The following is a 19,473-nucleotide window of genomic DNA, read 5'->3' as shown; positions in this document are numbered from 1 at the left end:
AAAATTAAACAAATTTTAGAAACGCTTTTTAAAAAAATTAAGATGTTTATTACAAATAGATTTCATAAATAAAAATTAATAGATTTTTATAAACACTTTTTCATATATGTTTAATCTAGGAAATTATATATATATATCAATGATTTAAGGCATTAATTTTATCAAATAAGATATTGAAGTATAAAATATATAAAATGATTTAAACTTAATTATAAGATCAATCATAAAATATATTTAATATATTTAACATTTTTAATTTATATATACATTTCAAATCCGTGCATAAATTAATTGATATACCTAACTATTAGGATAAATTACACGAGCTAGATGTGTGTATTAATTAAATGTGGATTTTTTTTTCTTTTTTGCGTTTTACAAATTTATAGATGTGGAATGCCTCTATTTTAAATGTTGAAAGCTTTTGTTAAGAAGTTTAAGGATCAAATTTATAGAATTAGAATCAAATTGATAGAATATGTAAGTATTGAGGACTAAATGTACAATTATACCAGATAGAAAAATGTTCCCCGTTATCAATTTAACGACGGTGATCAAAACAGCAATGAATTCAAACACTAATGTCTAAATTGAAAATGATTAAAGTTGAGTGACTAAAACAAGAACGTGAACATAATTAAACAACTATTTGTATAGTTTATCTAAAAAAGAATTGTATAAGCGATTTAAGTAGCACTTGGCAAGAATTTTCCTTTTTGGATAAAAGAGCTGAGAATAGAGGAAGGGTTTGAAAAGTTGGAACTCAAATCCTCATTAAGAACTAATCTCTTGAAGATGAGGACGTAAATAAACTGCTTCGAATTTCTCGAGGATTCGATACCACATTTCATCATTAGATCAGTTAGAAGCTGTTGTTGAATCTTCGTTCTCGTGTGGCTGAAAAACTAAGCATTAGTGACCAAGTAAATATGCAGCCCCATGTAGCTAGGCCGATGAGTAAAATGGGCTGCAATGTCAAATCTCAATATAGATTGCTTAAATTTTATAACTTTCATCGTTCAAATCATAGAGATTACCATTTGGTTATGGGTGTGTTTGGATATAATTGCTAATTATAATTACAAGACATGGTTGGCATAGTACAATTATATCTTAATTCTTAATATTATCTTTGATAGTTTCTTTTTACTAAATAATAATAATAGAAAGTCATCAAAAGTAATTATTCATATAATTCCTTCAATTCCAAACCCTTACTTAAGAATGGGAGAGTGTAAATGTAGTTAAATTTACTAATTATAATGGTTAATTAAACATGCCACACATGTATAATAATAATTAATACACTTAAATTTAATTACTGAATGACTTTTCAAATGCATTCTATATTCTCTTTCAAGTAGAAGCAATTGCATTGCTAGTAAATTTTTTTTTAGTCCACAAGTAGGAACTAAATTGTTATATGTATTTAATATGAATAATAATTTGTGATATGTATTTACGAGACTAACGAATGTACTGATTAAAACATTAAAAAAATTATATAAATGAAACATATGGAGTTAAAAATTTTCATGCGGGCATGTGGCTTATGTGTTCTGTTTTGATTTTTACATGCCAACTGAAAGGTGTTTAAGGGGACCAAACCCATGAACAAATGGGCATCATAGGAGCCCAAACTACTTGAAGATTTAGACTTAGGTGTTCCAAGAACAGTTAGATAAGTTTGGATTGCTTAATTCAGGGAAAAAAAAAAGAGAGAGAGAATAGATAGAGACGAGCTTAACTAAACAGGTAACTAAAAACTCTTCAAGGACGATTGGATATCAGCAGAACTCCATTTATCACTTCTTCTTTAAACCACCCGGAACCCATCTTTTTCCGTCACTCTCCGGCGTGAATATTAGCAGAAGAAGGCTACTTCCAGTTCGTCTCCTACATTGGTAATGGTATGTTCTAACAATATATCTCATTCCTTGGCCCTTTCCCTTTTTTGTCTTTGGCTTTCTTTCTCAATTTCCTACCTAGGGTTTATTTCGCTCCTCTAGCTATTGCTATGAAAGTCTCCATTGCTGAAAAAGCAGATGAAAAAATTATTCTATTTTTTTGGGGGGGGAGGGCTTATCAATAGAAATGATTAAACGCGAAATGCTACAAACAATTCGGTATATCAGTCATTTAGTTAGAAACTTATATTTTTTTTTAACTCTAGAAATTTAGGCAGTGCGGAGCAATTTTACTCTCTGATGAACTGCCTGCCACACGTGCGTGCTAATGGCACAGCTTTATTTAGAAAGGCTGGTAATTTCATTGCAACAACTTCTTTGAACCAATGCCATGTTCCTTTATGGAAAAGAAATTTTGAGCACGCGGGTGTTAAGACTGTGGATTTAGAGTTCTTGTTGACAAGATTTCGCCCTCAGGGTTACTTTTCCCGGAAAAGTAATAGTAGTAGTAGCACAAAAAAAGCATCCAGGACTAAAAAAGTTCATCCTGAACAACCACCGGTGATGGAAAACGAGAAAGATGCATTCTTTGTAGTGAGAAAGGGAGATGTTGTTGGTGTTTTCAAGAGCTTTGCTGATTGTCAGGCCCAAGTTGGATCCTCGGTAATTCTTCTTACTTCCTTTTTCTAATGTCACCTAAAGTTGATTTACTTTTAGGCTAATTATTGTGCTATACTGTGTTATTGCAAATTGGAATATTAATACTTATGTGCTTTTTAGATTTCAATGAAATGACATAATAATTGTAATGCAAATAACATAGCAGTCTTTCAAATTTAGATACTGTGTTTCTCCTTTTCGCTGTTCTGTTAACTTTGACATGTTATTGTTCTTTTGGAGTAGATATGTGATCCTCCGGTCAGTGTCTACAAAGGCTACTCTTTGACAAAGGAAACTGAAATATATCTGTCTTCCTGTGGGCTTAAGAATGCTTTCTACACTATTAGAGCTGCAGATGTGAAAGAAGATCTTTTTGGAGCGCTCATGCCCTGCCCTTTCCAGGTGAGACCTTGAGCATGAACCTTATGCATACTGCAAACTTGTTGTTTGTTTGAACAAGTCTGTCAGAAAAAGAAAAAAAAGATTTTGATGTTGTCTTCCTTTTTTTCTTCACCTGCATCCATGTCTCTGTTTGCTTGAATGTGTTCTTGTGACAGCAATTGCACCTAAAACTTGCATCTCCCAATTAATGTGATCTGCTTGGAGGTTTTGAGGCCATCGATGATCAATCTATTTGTTCTTTGATTAGTTTCTTTCTTTCACATGTTAACTGTATCACAAAGGCTGTTTTATACCATCCAGAGAAGGTGAAGATATTGGCTCCTATAGATTCGAAGGCCAATGTTCCTAATTTTTTGTGTTTCAGGAGCCAGCTTCTTCTAAAGGTGAAACATCTCATAATGATGCAACCAAAAAGAGACCACAGGATATGCTTCAGTCAGAGTATGGGGTAGGTTAGCTGTTTTAATGTTCCCTGAGCACATCATTATTAATATCATACAAGTTTGGGTGTGACACTATTTTTCAGTGTTTTACCTTTAACCTTTTGTAGGGACTGGGATCACTTGGTTCAATAGCCGTAGCCGATCCCGTGAGAAAGCATTTCAAGTTGGATCCACATGCTGAGGCTCAAATAACATCCTCTGGTCATGTAAGTAGATTTGGTAGTGACAACTGATTATGTTGGTGAATATTGGCATCAACTTCATTCACAGAATTGGGGAGATAGTCTTGAAGGCCATTGTCTTTTTTTTTTTTTTTTTCAAGTAGATGGTTGAATATAGTTCCTCAAACAACATAAGAGGGTTTCCTATGCGAGAGAGAAGGGTGTCTGAATTAATTTACCAAGATTAAGTGATGCTTTTTTGCTCCAAAAATAGGCTTTGATGCCTGTACTTTTGTCTTTATGGCAGCAATCTTGTATTCTTGAGTTTGATGGTGCATCAAAAGGAAATCCTGGGCCTGCTGGTGCAGCAGCTGTATTGAAAACTGATGCTGGAAATGTGGTGTGCAATTAACCATTTAGAAATTAGACCTTTTCCACATGTAAATCCTTCCATAATATGCTATTTGAACAGATCTGCAAATTGCGCGAGGGTTTGGGCATAGCAACCAATAATGCTGCTGAATATCGCGCCATAATTTTAGGGTTGAAACATGCTCTTAGAAAAGGTTATACAAACATTCGTGTACGAGGTGACTCGAAGCTCGTTTGTATGCAGGTAATCCAACTTTCTATCTGTTTATTGTTGCTTTGTTGATGTTATTTTTCTCAGAAAGAAAAATCTGGATGATAATGCTGGAACTAGGTTAATGCTTCAGCACAAATGGAGTAAAGCTATCCAATCTGTTATTGGACTTCAATTTCAGGGGGCGTACCTATTGCAATAGTTTTGGCAAGCTAGTTGACTATTTTAGGGCCCCATTTGTTTTCTATTAGATGTTTTGAGTTTTAGCCTTCGGGCAATTAATTTGTTAGCAACTTGGTTCAGCATGGAAGCACTGTCTCTTCTCCCTTTTTCTTAAAAACTTTCAAAACAAGAAAGCTTTATAATTGTCCTTCATAACTTGGTTCTATAAGGGATGAGTATTTTATCTGATTAATGGACTTTCCTATTAGAATGCACACCTGTTCTTTACCTCTGTCATGCTTCCTAAATCCAACCTTTGCCCCCCACACCCTCCAAAAATAAGAAAATCTTTCTTCTCTTTTGGCTGGCCTGTCACCTGGGACAAACTAAATTGTCTCTGGGAAAATTATAGCTCCACTGTTGCTATTCCTGGGCTTCAATAAGGGCCTAAATTTTGGTTGACCAAAATAATAATAATTGTGCCTAAATCTTGGAGCTATGTTGTTTATTTTCATTTTATTGAAGTATTATCATTTCAAGTTAAGGAGCTTAGCTTCTGTTTTGTTCTGGTATTCTTACAACTATTGTTTCCTTGAACAGCTGCAGGGTTTATGGAAAGTCAAACATGAGCACATGTCTGAGTTGTATGAGCAAGCAATGAAACTGAAGGATAAGTTTCTTTCATTTCAGATCAATCACGTTTTAAGGGTATGACCAGTTTTTATACTTGATAGCAAAGTGATGGGCAAAATTTCTTTTTCTTGTGACTACTATGGCCATTTTGTCGTGCCATCATTGATATACTTTAAGATGTTTTTGAAGTTTGGATCATAGCTTGCATCTACAATTTTCCTTTTACTTATATTTAAGCTCTTTTATGGAGTGCATACTTTGGCTATTGTACCAGCTTTTTGGCTGGGAGCCTGTAAAATGGAAACTGATGGCTAATGTTTGTTTTCAATGCCATTTGTATTTCTCCTGGATAACGCAGAATGAAAAATGAGACCTTGTAAATAATTTGCAGTGTTAAAACACCAGTTTTGATCAGTCTTACCAATAGTTCTCAAGTCTCAAATCTAAACAACCTCAGACCAGGCTTTGCAATAATGTTATTTTACTGTTGTTTCTTCCCTTTCAGTGTGTATTCTAATTTAGTGAAATCAATTGCTCTGGAAATGCATTCTCATGAATAAGATCTTTTGGTCCCCCTTTTGTCTTTTTGTTGCATTGCATGATTTTAACCTTTCTTGCTCACCTCTGAAAGGAACTGAATGGCGAGGCTGATGCTGAGGCCAACTTGGCTGTCAAACTTGCTGGTGAGGATTGGTTTTAACCATTTTGGTATTTATCATAATCAATTAAATGCTGGATGTTTATGAGATCTTTCTAACCCTTGCAGAAGGTCAAATCCAGGAGTTGGCCTAAGTCATTGATTGTGCTGGCAGAAGTTTTCTGGTTTGTTATAGAATATATTTATAAAACACAAATGAGGTCAAGGATTTTGTCACTCTTTGGCTAAAATTTTGATCTTGTGTAGGTGCAAAATTTTGCATTTAAACCCCAAAAGATCATGTTATTGTTGGCCTTCTAGCTCGGCTCTGCAAAGGAATTTCAGTTGTGTTTGTGGCAGACGCATGTTAATAGGGGTATCATATTCAAATGGCATACATTTTGGTTTTATTTAAATCCTTATTCTACAGATTGTTGTGGGAACCTAAGATCATCTACAGTGAAGGGAAGGGAGTGAGTTCATTCTGAGAAATCCATTAAGGTCTAGATTTACCATGGCCCTAAGATAACTCTTCAGTGAACCACTCCAGGTTTCCATTTTATACCAATGTAGAAAGTTTAGGGTGAAATGGTTCAGGATTGAACCCATGGTCATGCTTTTGTAGGACTTTGATATTCTTTATTCCCTCTTTAAGGGGTTCAGTAATTTTCTGATATTGCTTCTTCTCTTTTTTATCCTTTGCCTGATTATTGAAGTGCAGAGAAAGTGTACCATAACCATTATTTTATACAAATGTGCGAAGACCAGCTTATAGACACTGCAATATTCTGATTCCGTTGTGATTTAAGGCTAGGGAAGGATTTATTGGTGTGTCCTTGTAGGAAGATTTAAAATTTGAAAGAATTTTTTTTTTGGGTAAATATTTTATGTTTTGGTCACTTCACAAAATTACAAAATGTTTTTTGAAATTATTTGAAGGTTTTGACTTAAGTCATTGAATTATTCTAAAGTTTTATTGAAGTCATTAGGCTCTTAAGTTTTTCTAAAAAAAGGTTTGATTAATAATTTTTAAGTAATGATTTGGGGATCGGCACGGTGGATTAGTATTCATTGATGAATATAAGAATATACTTTAGATTTATAACGATCTGGTGGTCGGAGATTAGGGAAGAAGGTTTAGATTGTAGATTGCAGATTTGTGATGTTTAAAATTATTTTATGAATATACAAATAGATTTATATCAAATACATGGACTAGGTTAGACCAAAAATAATTTTGGTACTACATTAGAAAAAGGTGTCAAACTTGGATACCAAATGAGATATTAAATTATTTTTAGAAGTTTATAAGTACAAATACAAGTACATGTTTAAGCAACTACAAATTGTAAAATCAAATTATTATATTAGAGGACTAAGAACCAAAACAAAATGTAGAATCAAACGATTACGATACAAATAAAATAAGAATCGAAGCTACTTAAACTAAAATTTATTTATGATTATAACATATGATAATATTAAAACTCATTTATATATATATATATTTATACATAATAAATCTCAAATATAAATAATTAATATCCAAAGCTTCTGTCTTCAATCGTTTAAGTGAAAATATTTAAATGAAGAGGAAGGAAGTGTGGAAGATTTAATATGACTGAAATTTAATTTCAAGGCAAACAATTTATTTTATTTTGGGCAGCATAAGATAATCTGAACCTAAACAATTTAAAATGAGATTTGGTTGGGCCGGAGCTAACGATGCCCAACCAACATTTACATGGTTCCCATTATATCCGACGGCTAACACCGGCCTGCTTTCACATGCCGACTTGGAAGCCAAGAAAGCAACCATGTATGCCTGCCCAACTGAAATACGAGCCATCTCAATTACCAAAAACGTAATCAAATCAACTCCAAATAGACTTCATAAACGGGAAATTATGGCAATGTTGATGAAAAGAATTGCAAACCTCACCAAAACCACAGCTAAACCCTCCCCTCCTTTCTCTTTAAAATATTTATTATTATTTTCCCTTTCTTCTGCTTCAGAGAAAATCCTCGCCGGCACTGCCACTGATGTCGCCGTTATTTCTGGAAAAAGCGATCTGGTGTACTCAGACCCACCTGTATCAGCCACCATCAAGCCTCTTTTGCCCGATCTCCTTCAACCACGTGTCGTCATCTATGATGGGGTCTGCCATCTTTGCCACGAAGGTTTTTTTTTCTTTTCTCTGTTTCCCCTCTTTTTACTTTTTCGCATTCTTTGATGAAAATTTTTTAAGTGTTCTCCAGGGATTGGGTTTTGTTTACCTTCAAGTCTTTGCTTACAATTTTTTTGTCCTGTTGTTTTTGTTATTTCGAAGGGGTTAAGTGGGTGATTAAAGCGGACAAACACAGGAAGATCAAGTTCTGCTGTGTGCAGTCAAAGGCTGCTGAACCATACTTGAGAGTTTGCGGTGTTGATCGAGAGGATGTTCTTCGTCGTTTTGTGTTCATTGAAGGCCTTGGTCTTTATCATCAAGGTTCCACAGGTTAGTTTTCTCACCATTTATTTTGCTTCCATATTAATGCCTTCCTCTTTGCAGTCTTTCACTTTAAAGTATGTTATGGATTTTGTGTTGGGTTTGTCTTGGAAATTGATGTTCAATGCCTTTTTCTCAAGTTCTTTGGTTGTACCATTATATGCCATGGAGAAATTATTGTTTGAAACTTTAGGAATTCTTTTGCATTTGTTTGCAGTCTAGAAAACCACTTATGTGAACTCCAAATGGCTTTTAGGTTACTAAAGATTTCCTGTTTAATGTGATGCATTTGGACCTGATGCAATGAAATGAACAATATTTCCATGAAAAAAGCTTATAATGCCCGCTGAAGTTAATTTCTTGATGGTTATCAGATTGAGAATTTTATTGCTTGATGTACGTCTATTTCCTGCCTTCTGAAATTGATTGTTCTGCAGCTGCATTGAGAGTGCTATCATACTTGCCACTTCCCTACTCCGCTTTAAGTGCATTCTTGATAATTCCAACTCCATTGAGGGATGCAGTTTATGATTTCATTGCCAAGCGGCGTTATGACTGGTTTGGGAAGAGTGAAGACTGCCTAGTTTTGCAAGAGAGCGAGCTCTTGGAGCGATTTATTGATAGGGAAGAAATGATGGATCGTAATCGTAATCGATCAAATTTGTAACTTGGATTCTCTTAAATACAATTAGACAAGTTTAGTTTATGGCAGATGTCCATTGTTAACTGTTTCTTAGTAGGATGTAAAATGTATAGCAGTAAATGTTTTCCACCTGGTTGCAATAGATTGCAAAGCTCTATTTCTTATTAAGTAATCTAAATACCTCCTGGTTAGTCAGGTAATCATGTTTTAGTTATTTCCCTGTTTTTGATGTGAGCAATTTGGAGAAACATGGTTTTTTCATATTAATCCAAAGAACCAAGTTTTAAGTTCTCTGAACACCCAAGAGATAACGGGGATGAACTTGTCTTTGTATTCAAATTTGTGAAGCAGTGATACAACAGTTTCTAATTAAAAATCAACAGCTTAAAAGTGCAAAATTGTCTATGCATCATATTCTGGTCATGAATATCTGATACAAAGCTTCCTCAAAACTACATACGATAACAAAACTGGCTCAGACACAGAATCACAATGACAACTCAATCTCGAAAGGAAGCAGGGTAAGAATAAACGCTATTTTCAATACTGAACTAGCTCTTACAACATACATTCCTGATATAAGGAGGCTTTTCGATTCTATGTTAATTGGTGCCAGTCCATTCTTTCCAGTCCTTGTCTACATGATCTTGAGCCCATTTAACTGCAGCTCGTGCAGCTTGCGGTCCTCCAGGCAACCCACGCTCATTTATAGTATCAGCCATGTCAATGAAAGGTATGACCAAGAGTGTCCCAGGACCACCGTATTCAGTATGTAAGAAAGTACTAAATATCTGCTCAGAATAAACCAGAAACAACATAATTTGTGTGCTTGTCTAATAGATAGATCACCACAACAATATGATAGTGCTCAAATGAAATGTTTATTCCATTACTGCATACCAATTAGAAGTACTGGTTTAGTATATTGTTCTTTGCGAATAAGAACAAAGGACTTGTTTTCCGTTTATTCTTCCAACAATCAGTCTCTGATGACAGCAACAAAACACAAACTGGAGGCCTTTTCATTCATTATTTATTCCCCTTTATGGATAAGCTATTACATTTGTTTAAACTCTTTTGACTACATACCTAGGTTTTCTATTTACGCAGATATTATATAACTAAACAAATGACACACAATTATCTCTATTTTAATGAATTCTGCTCATGAACGACAAACAGCAAAGAGGTTACTACTGCCCTCTAACCCTCGTGCGAACAAAGTCCATGAATCCCTTCTGTTCATGGCATCTCTAGAGTGTGCTACCTAAGGTAATTGTAAACAAGTTTAGGATTGAATGAAATGACACCATTCGATTCACTAGAATTTATCAAGCATTCTGCCTGTTCCTTGATTCATACAAACATGTTCAAGTGGCATTGTCCACGGAATATTCTTTGGTTAATTGTAAACCAATATATGCCAAATAGTTCAGGAATGCATACTTAAAGATCCTTACGAAACAGTGTGTTTTTTCAATGCGAAGCCAGTACTAGGATTAACTTCCTCTTCTTCCTTTTCTTTTGAACAATGGGCTACCTATGACTGAGTATGTTCTATATGATCCAACTGTTATTACCATACTAGCTATGAGACAAAGGAATATGAGAGAAAAAAAGGTCAAAAGATTGATGGTGAGCTTATAATGTCAGGTTTTCCCAGACAACCTCATAATTGACCAATTGAAACTATTTTAAACAGGTTCTGAAAAACCAAGTCATTCCCATTCATAATAATCTCATTTGAAGTTCGAAGTTCAAACCTTGTAATAAAATTGTTGTTTTAGTTTCTTTAGCAAGTGTCATCGTGATAATTATGAATAGGATGTCATATTCTGAAATAAGAGAGATTCAATCACGCGTAATCTTCAATATCAACTCAAACAACAATCATACGCACGCCCCACCAACAATCAAAATAAAAAGAAAATGTTGTAAGAAAACAGAAAGAGGACTACCTCGGTGCAGATTCCCACAACTTCTTCAACCGAGTCTCCGTACGTATCCTTCTTGGATAGTTTGTTGAGCAGATGCGACCTAAATTTATCCGTTTCCTGAAGTACCATAGATGAAAAAAACAAACCCAACAAGTGAATTATCCGTCAACATAAGGTCATACCCGAGATATTGGAAGGCGACCGCATGCTAAAGGGAAGAGAGGAAGAAAGGGGAACTTACAGCATCAGCGAATTCGGGAATTGGGTCAGGGAATTTGTACTCGGCAGCTTTGCAAATGAAGGTGATGGACGAGAAAGAGAGAGAATTAGGTGTGGGGGCTTTGCTAGTTGAAGAAGAAGTGAAGGAGCTTTTGAATGCAAAGGAAGGAGAATTTGGAGTGAATGAACATGAAGAAGAAAAGGAGAAGAAAGGAGTGGGGGGAGAAGAAAAGGAGGGAAGAGAGCGAAGCGTGGAGGAGAGAAAAGCTTTGCTCAATGAACCCATCTCTTTCTGCTTTCTCTTATCTTCTTTTCTTCTTCTACTACCCTTCGGGGGTTTAACGTTTATCCTAAAACCCCTATGCTTTTTATTTTTAGTTTTAGTTCTAGTTTACACTGCTGAAAGGTGCTACAGTTAAAGAAAAAGAAAAAGGTTAAAATCTTCCACAAGTCCCTTTACTTTTTGAAAATTAAGAATTTAATCCCTGTATTTTTATTTCATGAAATTTAATCCTTTTATTTTTCAGATTTCAAAATTCAGGTCCAAATGTTAATACTATTAATTTTTTGTTAAATTCAAGTTAATTATAAAATTATTTTTAAAATTACATAGCTACCAAGTGTGTTTTTTTTTTTAAAATGTCATAACAATAATGTAAAAAAATAAAAGTGTTAATAAGAACTTTAACCATCGATTCATTTAAGTCAAAAGACCAGAAATTGATATCTATATTCAATGAAGAGAAATTTTATGAAATATTACTTTTCAGTATTTATACAATATTATAAGTAAAGAATAGGGTAACACCAATTAGATCTTTAATAAAAATTTTAACTACTATTTCATTTAAGTCAAAAGACCCAAATACTACTTTTCCATTAAATATTTTATGTTGTTCTCTTTCATAAAAGGTTGTTATTTAGCATCAATTTTTCCGACCATAAATGTCTAATCCTATAAAAGCTAATTTATTATTGTTATTACTGTTGAAAATTGTTTTTTAAAAAGAAATTGTGAAAAAGCCATTGAGTCAGACTGAAAGGTTTATAATTTCAACTGTTTAACATATTATAAAAATATTGGTGCAATTATTCAATTGCTTATCTAACTTTTAGTTGCTTTTGTTTTAGTCACCAATTTTATTTTATTTTTACAATTTTATCAGTCAAATATTTTCATTTTAGTCATTAAACATTACATCATTATGGGTGACAAAAAATTTATTTGTTTTAGTTTGGGAAAAATTAAGAATTAAAGTAAAAAAATATAAACTAAAATAATGTATTAAAAATTTGTTAAATTATACTTATTTATATTCTTGTTGAAAATTCTAAATTTATTTTTATTATTAAAATTTTAAATTTAAAAACAATAAATTCAATTAAATAAATTGTTAGTTTTTATCTTTAATAATGTCAATTAATTTGTAACTATTAAATTAAAAATAAATTTATTAATTTTTTTAAATCTTAAAATTTTATTTTTGTTTACAAAATATTATTCAATTTATAATAATTTATTTGATTTATTAATGCTTTATGTAATTACAAAAGAAAACCAACGAGGGGTAGTACAGGAATATTCACATGTTGTCCATCGACTATGCCTTTCGGCCTGATCTTAGGCCTTGACTCACCCTCAGTGGACGAACCTTGCGGAGGAACCCTTGGGTTTTCGGGGCATTGGATTCTCACTAATGTTTGCGTTACTCAAGCCGACATTCTCGCTTCCGCTTCGTCTACTTCCGCTCACGCGGGTACCTATATTAATCAAATAAATGAATTTGAATTCAAATGGAAGAAAAAAATCGGTTGTTAAATGAATTTCAATTTGTTGACTATTACTTATCAAATCTTGTTCTATAATTTGATTTGATCTTGTAGTCCAAATAATCCCGTACCATGATGTATCTAATATAGTAGTAATTAGCGAAACAAGAATACTTGTACGTGTTAACATATTTTCTGCCATGGATGAAAAATGAAAAGTTTTTCTCCAAATCTATCTCCAACTTAGATTACAAAAGATGAGTTTTTGTGAACCTGGTGGCTCTGATACCAATACGGGTGTGGATAAACACAGGGATTGCAAGAAAGAAGGAATTGTTGCAGGTATGCTATGCCAAAACTTAAACCCTTCATCCGCGCGGGTTATTCAATAGGCACTGCCTTTTAGCAACAAAGCCTTAATTCAAGAGACATATGCTATCCACATTAATATAAGTATGGTTGATCAGAATTTCAATATTTCTGATGTGCAGGATCCATTATATGGCAAGCACAGAGCATACTTTATTGTAAATTCTTTGTAAACTCATCTGAAATTTTCTAAGAGGAAGATGATTTAGAGAAAAGGAAAGATCTTTAGAAAGTCATAAGTAGAGAAAATACACTAGATTTTTATTTAGAACTTCTTCGTGGTTTTTACAATGGGAATACATCATCCTTTTATAGCTGAAGGAGATGTAATACAACAAAATAGTAAACAGTGTTCTGGATAAGCATCAGACATTAAAGCATAAAGTAAATAGTACATAAAGTAAAAGCAGGACTGATATTAGACATTATTTGACATAAAGCAAAATACTTTATTTATTTAAAGCAAGATTCTCGACAAGTGATTTTTAGTTGTTTGCATTTGAATGGGGAAGCTGAGCACTATCCATGGAATCTTCACTACAGCAGGTCATTTCTTCGTCTTTTCCTTTTTTCTTTTTCATCGTGCAATTCTACCTTGGCAAGACTGATTTGACTGTACTGCCACGGGTAATCTTGAGACCATTCTGTGGGGTCAGGGATTCCTTCATGATATTCATGAAGAGCTTTTAAGACTGCTTCATGATAAGGTATGTATGTCATTGGCCAGGTGTCCCATGGTGCATCAATATCTGGAGGTGACCATATCTCAAATGGAATAATCCTATTGAGCTGGCAGAGAAACTTTTGTAATTCTCTATATTGAACATTATCTTTGAAGATTTCATTTTCAAGAGATTTATGAATCCAAGAGGTAGTGAAGGAATTGAGCTGGGTTGCTTTTCCACATTTGACAAAGTATTGAGGTTTATAGAAGATTATAATCATATAACTTCCATAATTGCCTCTTGCTTGATTGCAGTGTTGCTCAATAATTTGAAGCCATTGTGGGAGAGGATGGAACCAACTAAGAAAAGTAATAAAATTTTGTTGTTCTGGTTCAATGTTTCCTCTGATGGCTTTTTTCAAGTAATAAAGGAGATCAGGGGTGTCGAACTGTATGGCAATATGGTAGAGATGGGTGAAGTACCATAAAAACCATTTTAATTCATTTGGTTGTTCAACAAATCTAAACCTTATTGGGTGTATGAAAGGATAATCTGGATGAATACCCCAAGGTTTAAGAATAAGTCCCCCAAAATTCTTGAAAACTTGAATATGATACTCAAACATCATGTCTCTAACTTTCTGATGAAAACAGTTCTTTTCTACAAGAGTAAAAACTTTTGGAGGATTTCAGGGTGGAGATTAGGAGTGACAGTGTAAGGGGTAAGAGAGGTAGATGATGAAGAATAGGGTCGATACATCATAATTGGTCTAGGCCAAAAAATTCTTTTATAGGCGAAGACTTCTGAATTTTCTTTGGGTCTGGAAAGTAGATCAGTAAAAACATTTTGCTTTCCTGGTATATGTCTGACATCAAAACTAAATTCAGAATACCATTCTGCCCATCTTAAGAGTTGTGGGTGAGGGACAGTTTTCTGTTTAAACTTGAGCATTTGTGAAAATGAAGACATATCCATTTCTACTAGAAAGTGATAACCCAGAAGATGGAATTTGAATTTGGCCATACCTTTCTTGACTGCAAGGATCTCTTTGAATGTGGAGTGGTAATGAATTTCTGCTTCTGAGAATCTTCCACTCTTGTATCCACATAGTTGTCTTTTGCCATTTCTTTTTTCAAGCAAGATTGCTCCCCAGTATTTATCACTAGCATCTGTCTGTAGAATTCTTTCTCCATCTGAGGGGATTTGAAGTGGAGGCAAATCCTGGGTAATTTCCTTCAATTTTTGGAGGGCTTTTGTCTGAGAAGAAGACCATGGAGGAGGGTCTTTTTTGAGCAGCTTTTGCAGGGGATTAATATACTTAAAAACTTTAGGGATAAAATCTCTAAGATAATTAACAATCCCAATGAATTGTTGGACCTGCTTGAAAGAAAAATCTTTTGAAGGAAATTTGAGGAGTTCTTGAGCAATGTGTGGTCTTGGAGAGTATTTTCCTTCTTTGATATCCATTCCGAGAAACTGAATTTCTGATTTGTTGATCTGTATCTTTCTTTCTGACAGCATTATCCCATATTTGAAAATAAAGGATCTGAATTCTTCAAGGAGTTGTGCATGAGAATCCTCATCTTTGCTGTAGAGCAGAATGTCATCAATGTATACTAAAGCATTTTCTATCAAAGGATGAAAAATCTTTATCATTGCTTTTTGAAATAGAGAATGAGCTGTCTTTAATCCAAACGGCATAACTTTCCATTGAAAATGTCCATTAGGAATACAAAATCATGTTTTTGGTCTGTCATCAGGATGAATTCCTAATTACCAAAAAACTGCCTTGAGGTCAAACTTAGAGAAAACTCTTGCTTTGGCTAGACTTGAGAAGAGTAAGTCTTTCTTTGGAAGGGGAAATTTGTCATCTTGAAGGAAATGATTAAGAGGCTGGTAATTAATTACCAATCTTAGCTTTCCTCTGATCTGTTCAGATCTTTTATTTACATAAAAAGCTTCACATGCCCATTGAGAATCTGAGGGTTCAATCAAATCTTGATGCTATAATTCTTTACATTTTTTTTCTGCTAGCATCAGATGATCTGGGTTCATTTCCTAGTTGCTGGCCTTTGTTGGATTGATATCTTCATTTTTCTTGAAAGGGAGTTTAACGAAGAAATCTGGGTTTTTCCACAAAGGGTTTGAGCATTTATTCAGGAATTCAGAATGAGATTCTGCACAAAATTGGGCTTTTAATTCCTGGATAATGTGAATGATTTTTTCAGGTTGGATGACAAAAAGTTTTGGGGTTCTAACAAAGGGTTGGAAAAATTTTTTGAATCTTACTCCTTCAGGGAGTATTCTAAGATGTTGGGCTTTTTTGTAGAGGTCAAAGCCTACTACAATATCTTTTCCAGGGAGTTTTGATCCCAATACTGTGGTTTTTACACAACAGCCTGAGAAAAATTGGATAGTAATTGGTTTGCTAATCAGATGAGTAGCAAAAGGAACATCAGCAGCAGAATCAAAATACCTTATGTGGGGTTTCCACTATTCTGAAGGTAAAACGTCTGGGTTCATGATGGTTTTTGCTGCACCGGTGTCTATGAAGGCAATTATAGTAATGGGCTTACTATATTTGTCTAAATAGATTTTGACAGGTACATGAGGAACTGGGACTGTGTCAATGGTTCTGTCAACAGTCTGAGCTTTAGCTTGTATCATCTGTATATCTGAATAGTCCGATTCTAGTTCTGAAGAATCACAAGCAGAGATGGCACAAATCGTCTTGTCTGATGGTTCATCTTCAATAAAGCAGACAGATTCAATATCATTATTTTCTTGAATCTTTACTCCTGATTGTTTTACTATCTGTGCAATCTTTTTGGCTTGTTTTTTCTTCTTTGGACAATTTTTTGAAAAATGTCCATTCTGGTTACAGATGTAGCAACGGTCAAATTTTGTTGACTTTCTTTTCTTCTTAAGATATCTCCATCGAGGCCTTACTTTCTCCCTTCTTCTTGAAGTTGGAAAAGAAGAATTTTTTTGAAATGTTTCTTCTTCTTTGTACGACAATCACACAAAATGATCTTTTGGGCATTTGTACTTCAAGTGGGAATCATCGCAGACTCTATCAATTCTTTTGTTACCATAAAGATAATCTTTGAATATCATTCTTCTGTTGCAGATATCTTCTAAAGCAACAAAGACTTCTTGTTGGAGTTCTCTAATAATGATCTGAAGAACATCTTTGTTCTGTGTCTGAAGGGCTTGATTAATTGCAACTTGGATTGGATTTGGAAGAGATGAGAGGATATCTGGCTTGAGATTTAGATTTAGTCCCAAAGCACAATATAGCTTGGTCATTATTTTGAAATGTTTTTCCAAATCTCTCTTGACATACGAACAACATTTTCTTTTGTAGAATTCCCTTCTTTTTAATGTCAGCAAATCTTGAGGGTTTCCCACAAAATGTTTATGTATGATTTTGATTGGTTGGGCCAGATCTTGAAGGACTAGAAACTGCATTTGGTCATGCTGATTGATGGAATTCCACCAATCTCTCAACATTCCTGTAAATCTGGAGACAAACTCCATAAGAATATTGTAATTGCTATCTTCAGTAAGCTTGCGAGTTTCTAACCAAGAATGAAATTCTTGAATTCTGTCTGGTCATTTTGCTGGCGGCAAATCATCTATAGTGAAAGTGGTTCTTCCTATGGAAGATTTTGGCATTTGTCTCTGATGTGCAGAAGATGATTCTGGCATGTCTTGCATTTCATCATCACTTGGTTCTTCAACTTTAGTTGTTTGGAATGCTTTCTGCAATTCTTCATCTTCTGATTCTGTTTTTTCGTTTGATGATGATTCAAACTCTTCAGATGATTCATCTGATGATTCTGAACTTTCTCTTGAATCAGCTTCAGTATTTGATTTTGGGTTTTGTACAGTTGAGATCTTAGGAATAGAAAATTTTGTATAGTCCTTTAAAAATTTTGTTAAAGGATTTTGATCTTCTTCCTGAATCATCAGAGATTTCGAGACTTGCTTTGGAGGAGGAAATTTTGGTAGAGACTCCTCTGAGACTGGTCTTTTTCCCAGTTTTTTCTCTATTTGATGGGCTTTACTTTCACTTTCTGTTTTGGCTCCTTCAGTAAGCTTTTTCTTCTTTTCTGCTTCTTGTTTTTTGATTTCCAGAAAAATTTCATACGTACTTGGTTTAGTACGTTTTGGAATTTCTGGAAAGATTATTCGTACTCCTTCTGCTGAGAGTGGATCTTTTTGTCTGATAGAGGGAAACAACTCAATTGTTTCTGCTCTATGAGTAGACTCAGGGATTTTCCCTGTTTCTTGAAGAGTCTTAATTTGATCTTTTAATTTTTGAATTTCTTTCTCTTTTTGTGCAAGATGAGAGAAGAAATCTTGTCCTGGTGCTGCTGGTTGCTTTGCTACTTCGTCCAATCTTTTTTGTAAAAGTTGGATCAGATCTCTGACCATCTTGGTGTTGTCATCTATCTTGGTTTCAACAGATGAGGTCTTTGAGTCAATTCTTTTCAGAACATGATTCTGAGCAATAGCATTTTCTGTTTACCAATTAAGAGTAGCTTCTGCAGCACTTATTTTAGATGGTGCACCCGAAATATCAGTCTGAATTTTTGAAGGAATTTTTGGTGCATGAATATAACTCTTTTCAAAGTATTCTTCAAGAGGTGGGAAATCTTTGTTATATAATGCTGTAGGTTGCATCATACACACAGTGGAAATTGGTTTTTGTGGAACAAGAAAATCTGGGTTCTTCTTAACTTATTTGTTTATTTTCTTGTAACAGGGTTGAGGAAAAGGTTTTGATTTCTTGGGAATGTTTGCGGGAGACTGAGTGGATGATTTTGGAGGATGAGGAGAGGGATGTTTACAAGGCTCAGGTGGAACCTGTGTATTTGGTAAAGATTTGTGGGATGAATAATCAACAAGATAAACATATTTACCATTATCCTCTCCAAGTGGTCCAATGTCTGGATCTCCATCCATCTACCTTTTGTAAAACTCGTCCTGAGTTGAATTTTTCTTTTTCTTTTTTCCTGGTTTTGATGCAGTCATGTCCATGCTATCAACCCAAGCGACCAATCTGTCATCTGTGCATAATTCACAGGAACAGTTTAAAGCCCAAGGACAATGTCCAGTTACAGGGTCTTTAAACATATATAAAGGTTTTCCATCTGCGGAAAAGCTTTCTATTAGGCTTCTTTTTGGGCCGGGTTCACACAACGGACAGCAACAGTCTGGATCATCTTGATCATAAAGTTGTGCCGATTTTTCATTTGGTTGCATCATCAACTGGGTTGGGAAAATGTTGGAATTTTGAGAACTGTGAAGATAACTATGATCAAACTTGATTTCAGTCATTTCGTCCCTCTTGGATGTAATTTGACTTGAAGTTGACTGGATCGGTTGGCTATGCTCATGAAGTTTTTCATAGCTAGTGATCCATTTTTCTAGAAGGAGTTTGATCAATTCCTTTTTTGGGATCTGTCTCGGAACATGAACACAATGAGGCTGGTCATTTGTGTTCACTGAAATGAGTAAAGAGTCATCTGTTCCATGCCTTGAGAGATTGAAGGCATAATCTTGTATCCTGTAGACAATTTGATAATGAAGGGTGGCAGAGATAGCTGAAGTAACCTGTGGTGCTCCTGTTATTTGAATTTGAACTTTCAAAGCTTTGGTGAGGTTGGGATCTGCCAATGCCATTGTGAAATTTGGGAAAAGAGTGACCATTACGAGGCTAGAGTTTAATGTTGCTTCAATTGTAGCAATACATGCATTTTGGTATTCTAAATATCTAGAATCTAA

At 34.4% G+C, this 19,473-nt stretch overlaps 2 protein-coding genes across 2 annotated transcripts; one reads left to right on the top strand and one right to left on the bottom strand.

Annotated features, from left to right (window-relative positions):
* The first annotated feature begins 1,616 nt into the window (after window positions 1-1,616).
* Window positions 1,617-8,920, top strand: LOC108456938 (uncharacterized). Its single transcript, XM_053026235.1, has 13 exons — window positions 1,617-1,910; window positions 2,174-2,570; window positions 2,811-2,969; window positions 3,334-3,417; window positions 3,520-3,618; window positions 3,881-3,973; window positions 4,046-4,189; window positions 4,919-5,026; window positions 5,583-5,634; window positions 5,718-5,733; window positions 7,273-7,769; window positions 7,919-8,086; window positions 8,515-8,920. The coding sequence occupies exons 2-13, from the start codon at window positions 2,208-2,210 to the stop codon at window positions 8,742-8,744; spliced, it is 2,013 nt and encodes a 670-aa protein (XP_052882195.1). The 5' UTR covers window positions 1,617-1,910; window positions 2,174-2,207; the 3' UTR covers window positions 8,745-8,920.
* Window positions 8,921-9,082: 162 nt separating this feature from the next.
* On the bottom strand, window positions 9,083-11,259 carry LOC108456940 (protein PLASTID REDOX INSENSITIVE 2, chloroplastic). Its single transcript, XM_017755699.2, has 3 exons — window positions 10,899-11,259; window positions 10,679-10,774; window positions 9,083-9,511 (listed from the first exon to the last, which is right to left on the bottom strand). The coding sequence occupies exons 1-3, from the start codon at window positions 11,160-11,162 to the stop codon at window positions 9,323-9,325; spliced, it is 549 nt and encodes a 182-aa protein (XP_017611188.1). The 5' UTR covers window positions 11,163-11,259; the 3' UTR covers window positions 9,083-9,322.
* Window positions 11,260-19,473: the final 8,214 nt, after the last annotated feature.

Source organism: Gossypium arboreum, chromosome 3, assembly GCF_025698485.1.
Source record: "Gossypium arboreum isolate Shixiya-1 chromosome 3, ASM2569848v2, whole genome shotgun sequence".
In the NCBI taxonomy this organism is placed as follows: domain Eukaryota; kingdom Viridiplantae; phylum Streptophyta; class Magnoliopsida; order Malvales; family Malvaceae; genus Gossypium; species Gossypium arboreum.
The sequence above is the reverse complement of the archived record's forward strand: the minus strand, read 5'-3'. Positions and strand labels throughout refer to the sequence as shown.

Coding starts and splice junctions, on each gene's coding strand:
- LOC108456938 (XM_053026235.1), top strand. CDS start 2,208: ATGAACTGCCTGCCACACGTGCGTGCTAATGGCACAGCTTTATTTAGA. Junction 3,974..4,045: donor AAACTGATGCTGGAAATGTG/GTGTGCAATTAA, acceptor CTATTTGAACAG/ATCTGCAAATTGCGCGAGGG. Junction 7,770..7,918: donor CTGCCATCTTTGCCACGAAG/GTTTTTTTTTCT, acceptor GTTATTTCGAAG/GGGTTAAGTGGGTGATTAAA.
- LOC108456940 (XM_017755699.2), bottom strand. CDS start 11,162: ATGGGTTCATTGAGCAAAGCTTTTCTCTCCTCCACGCTTCGCTCTCTT. Junction 10,775..10,898: donor TTCCCGAATTCGCTGATGCT/GTAAGTTCCCCT, acceptor ATGGTACTTCAG/GAAACGGATAAATTTAGGTC. Junction 9,512..10,678: donor TTGTGGGAATCTGCACCGAG/GTAGTCCTCTTT, acceptor TATTCTGAGCAG/ATATTTAGTACTTTCTTACA.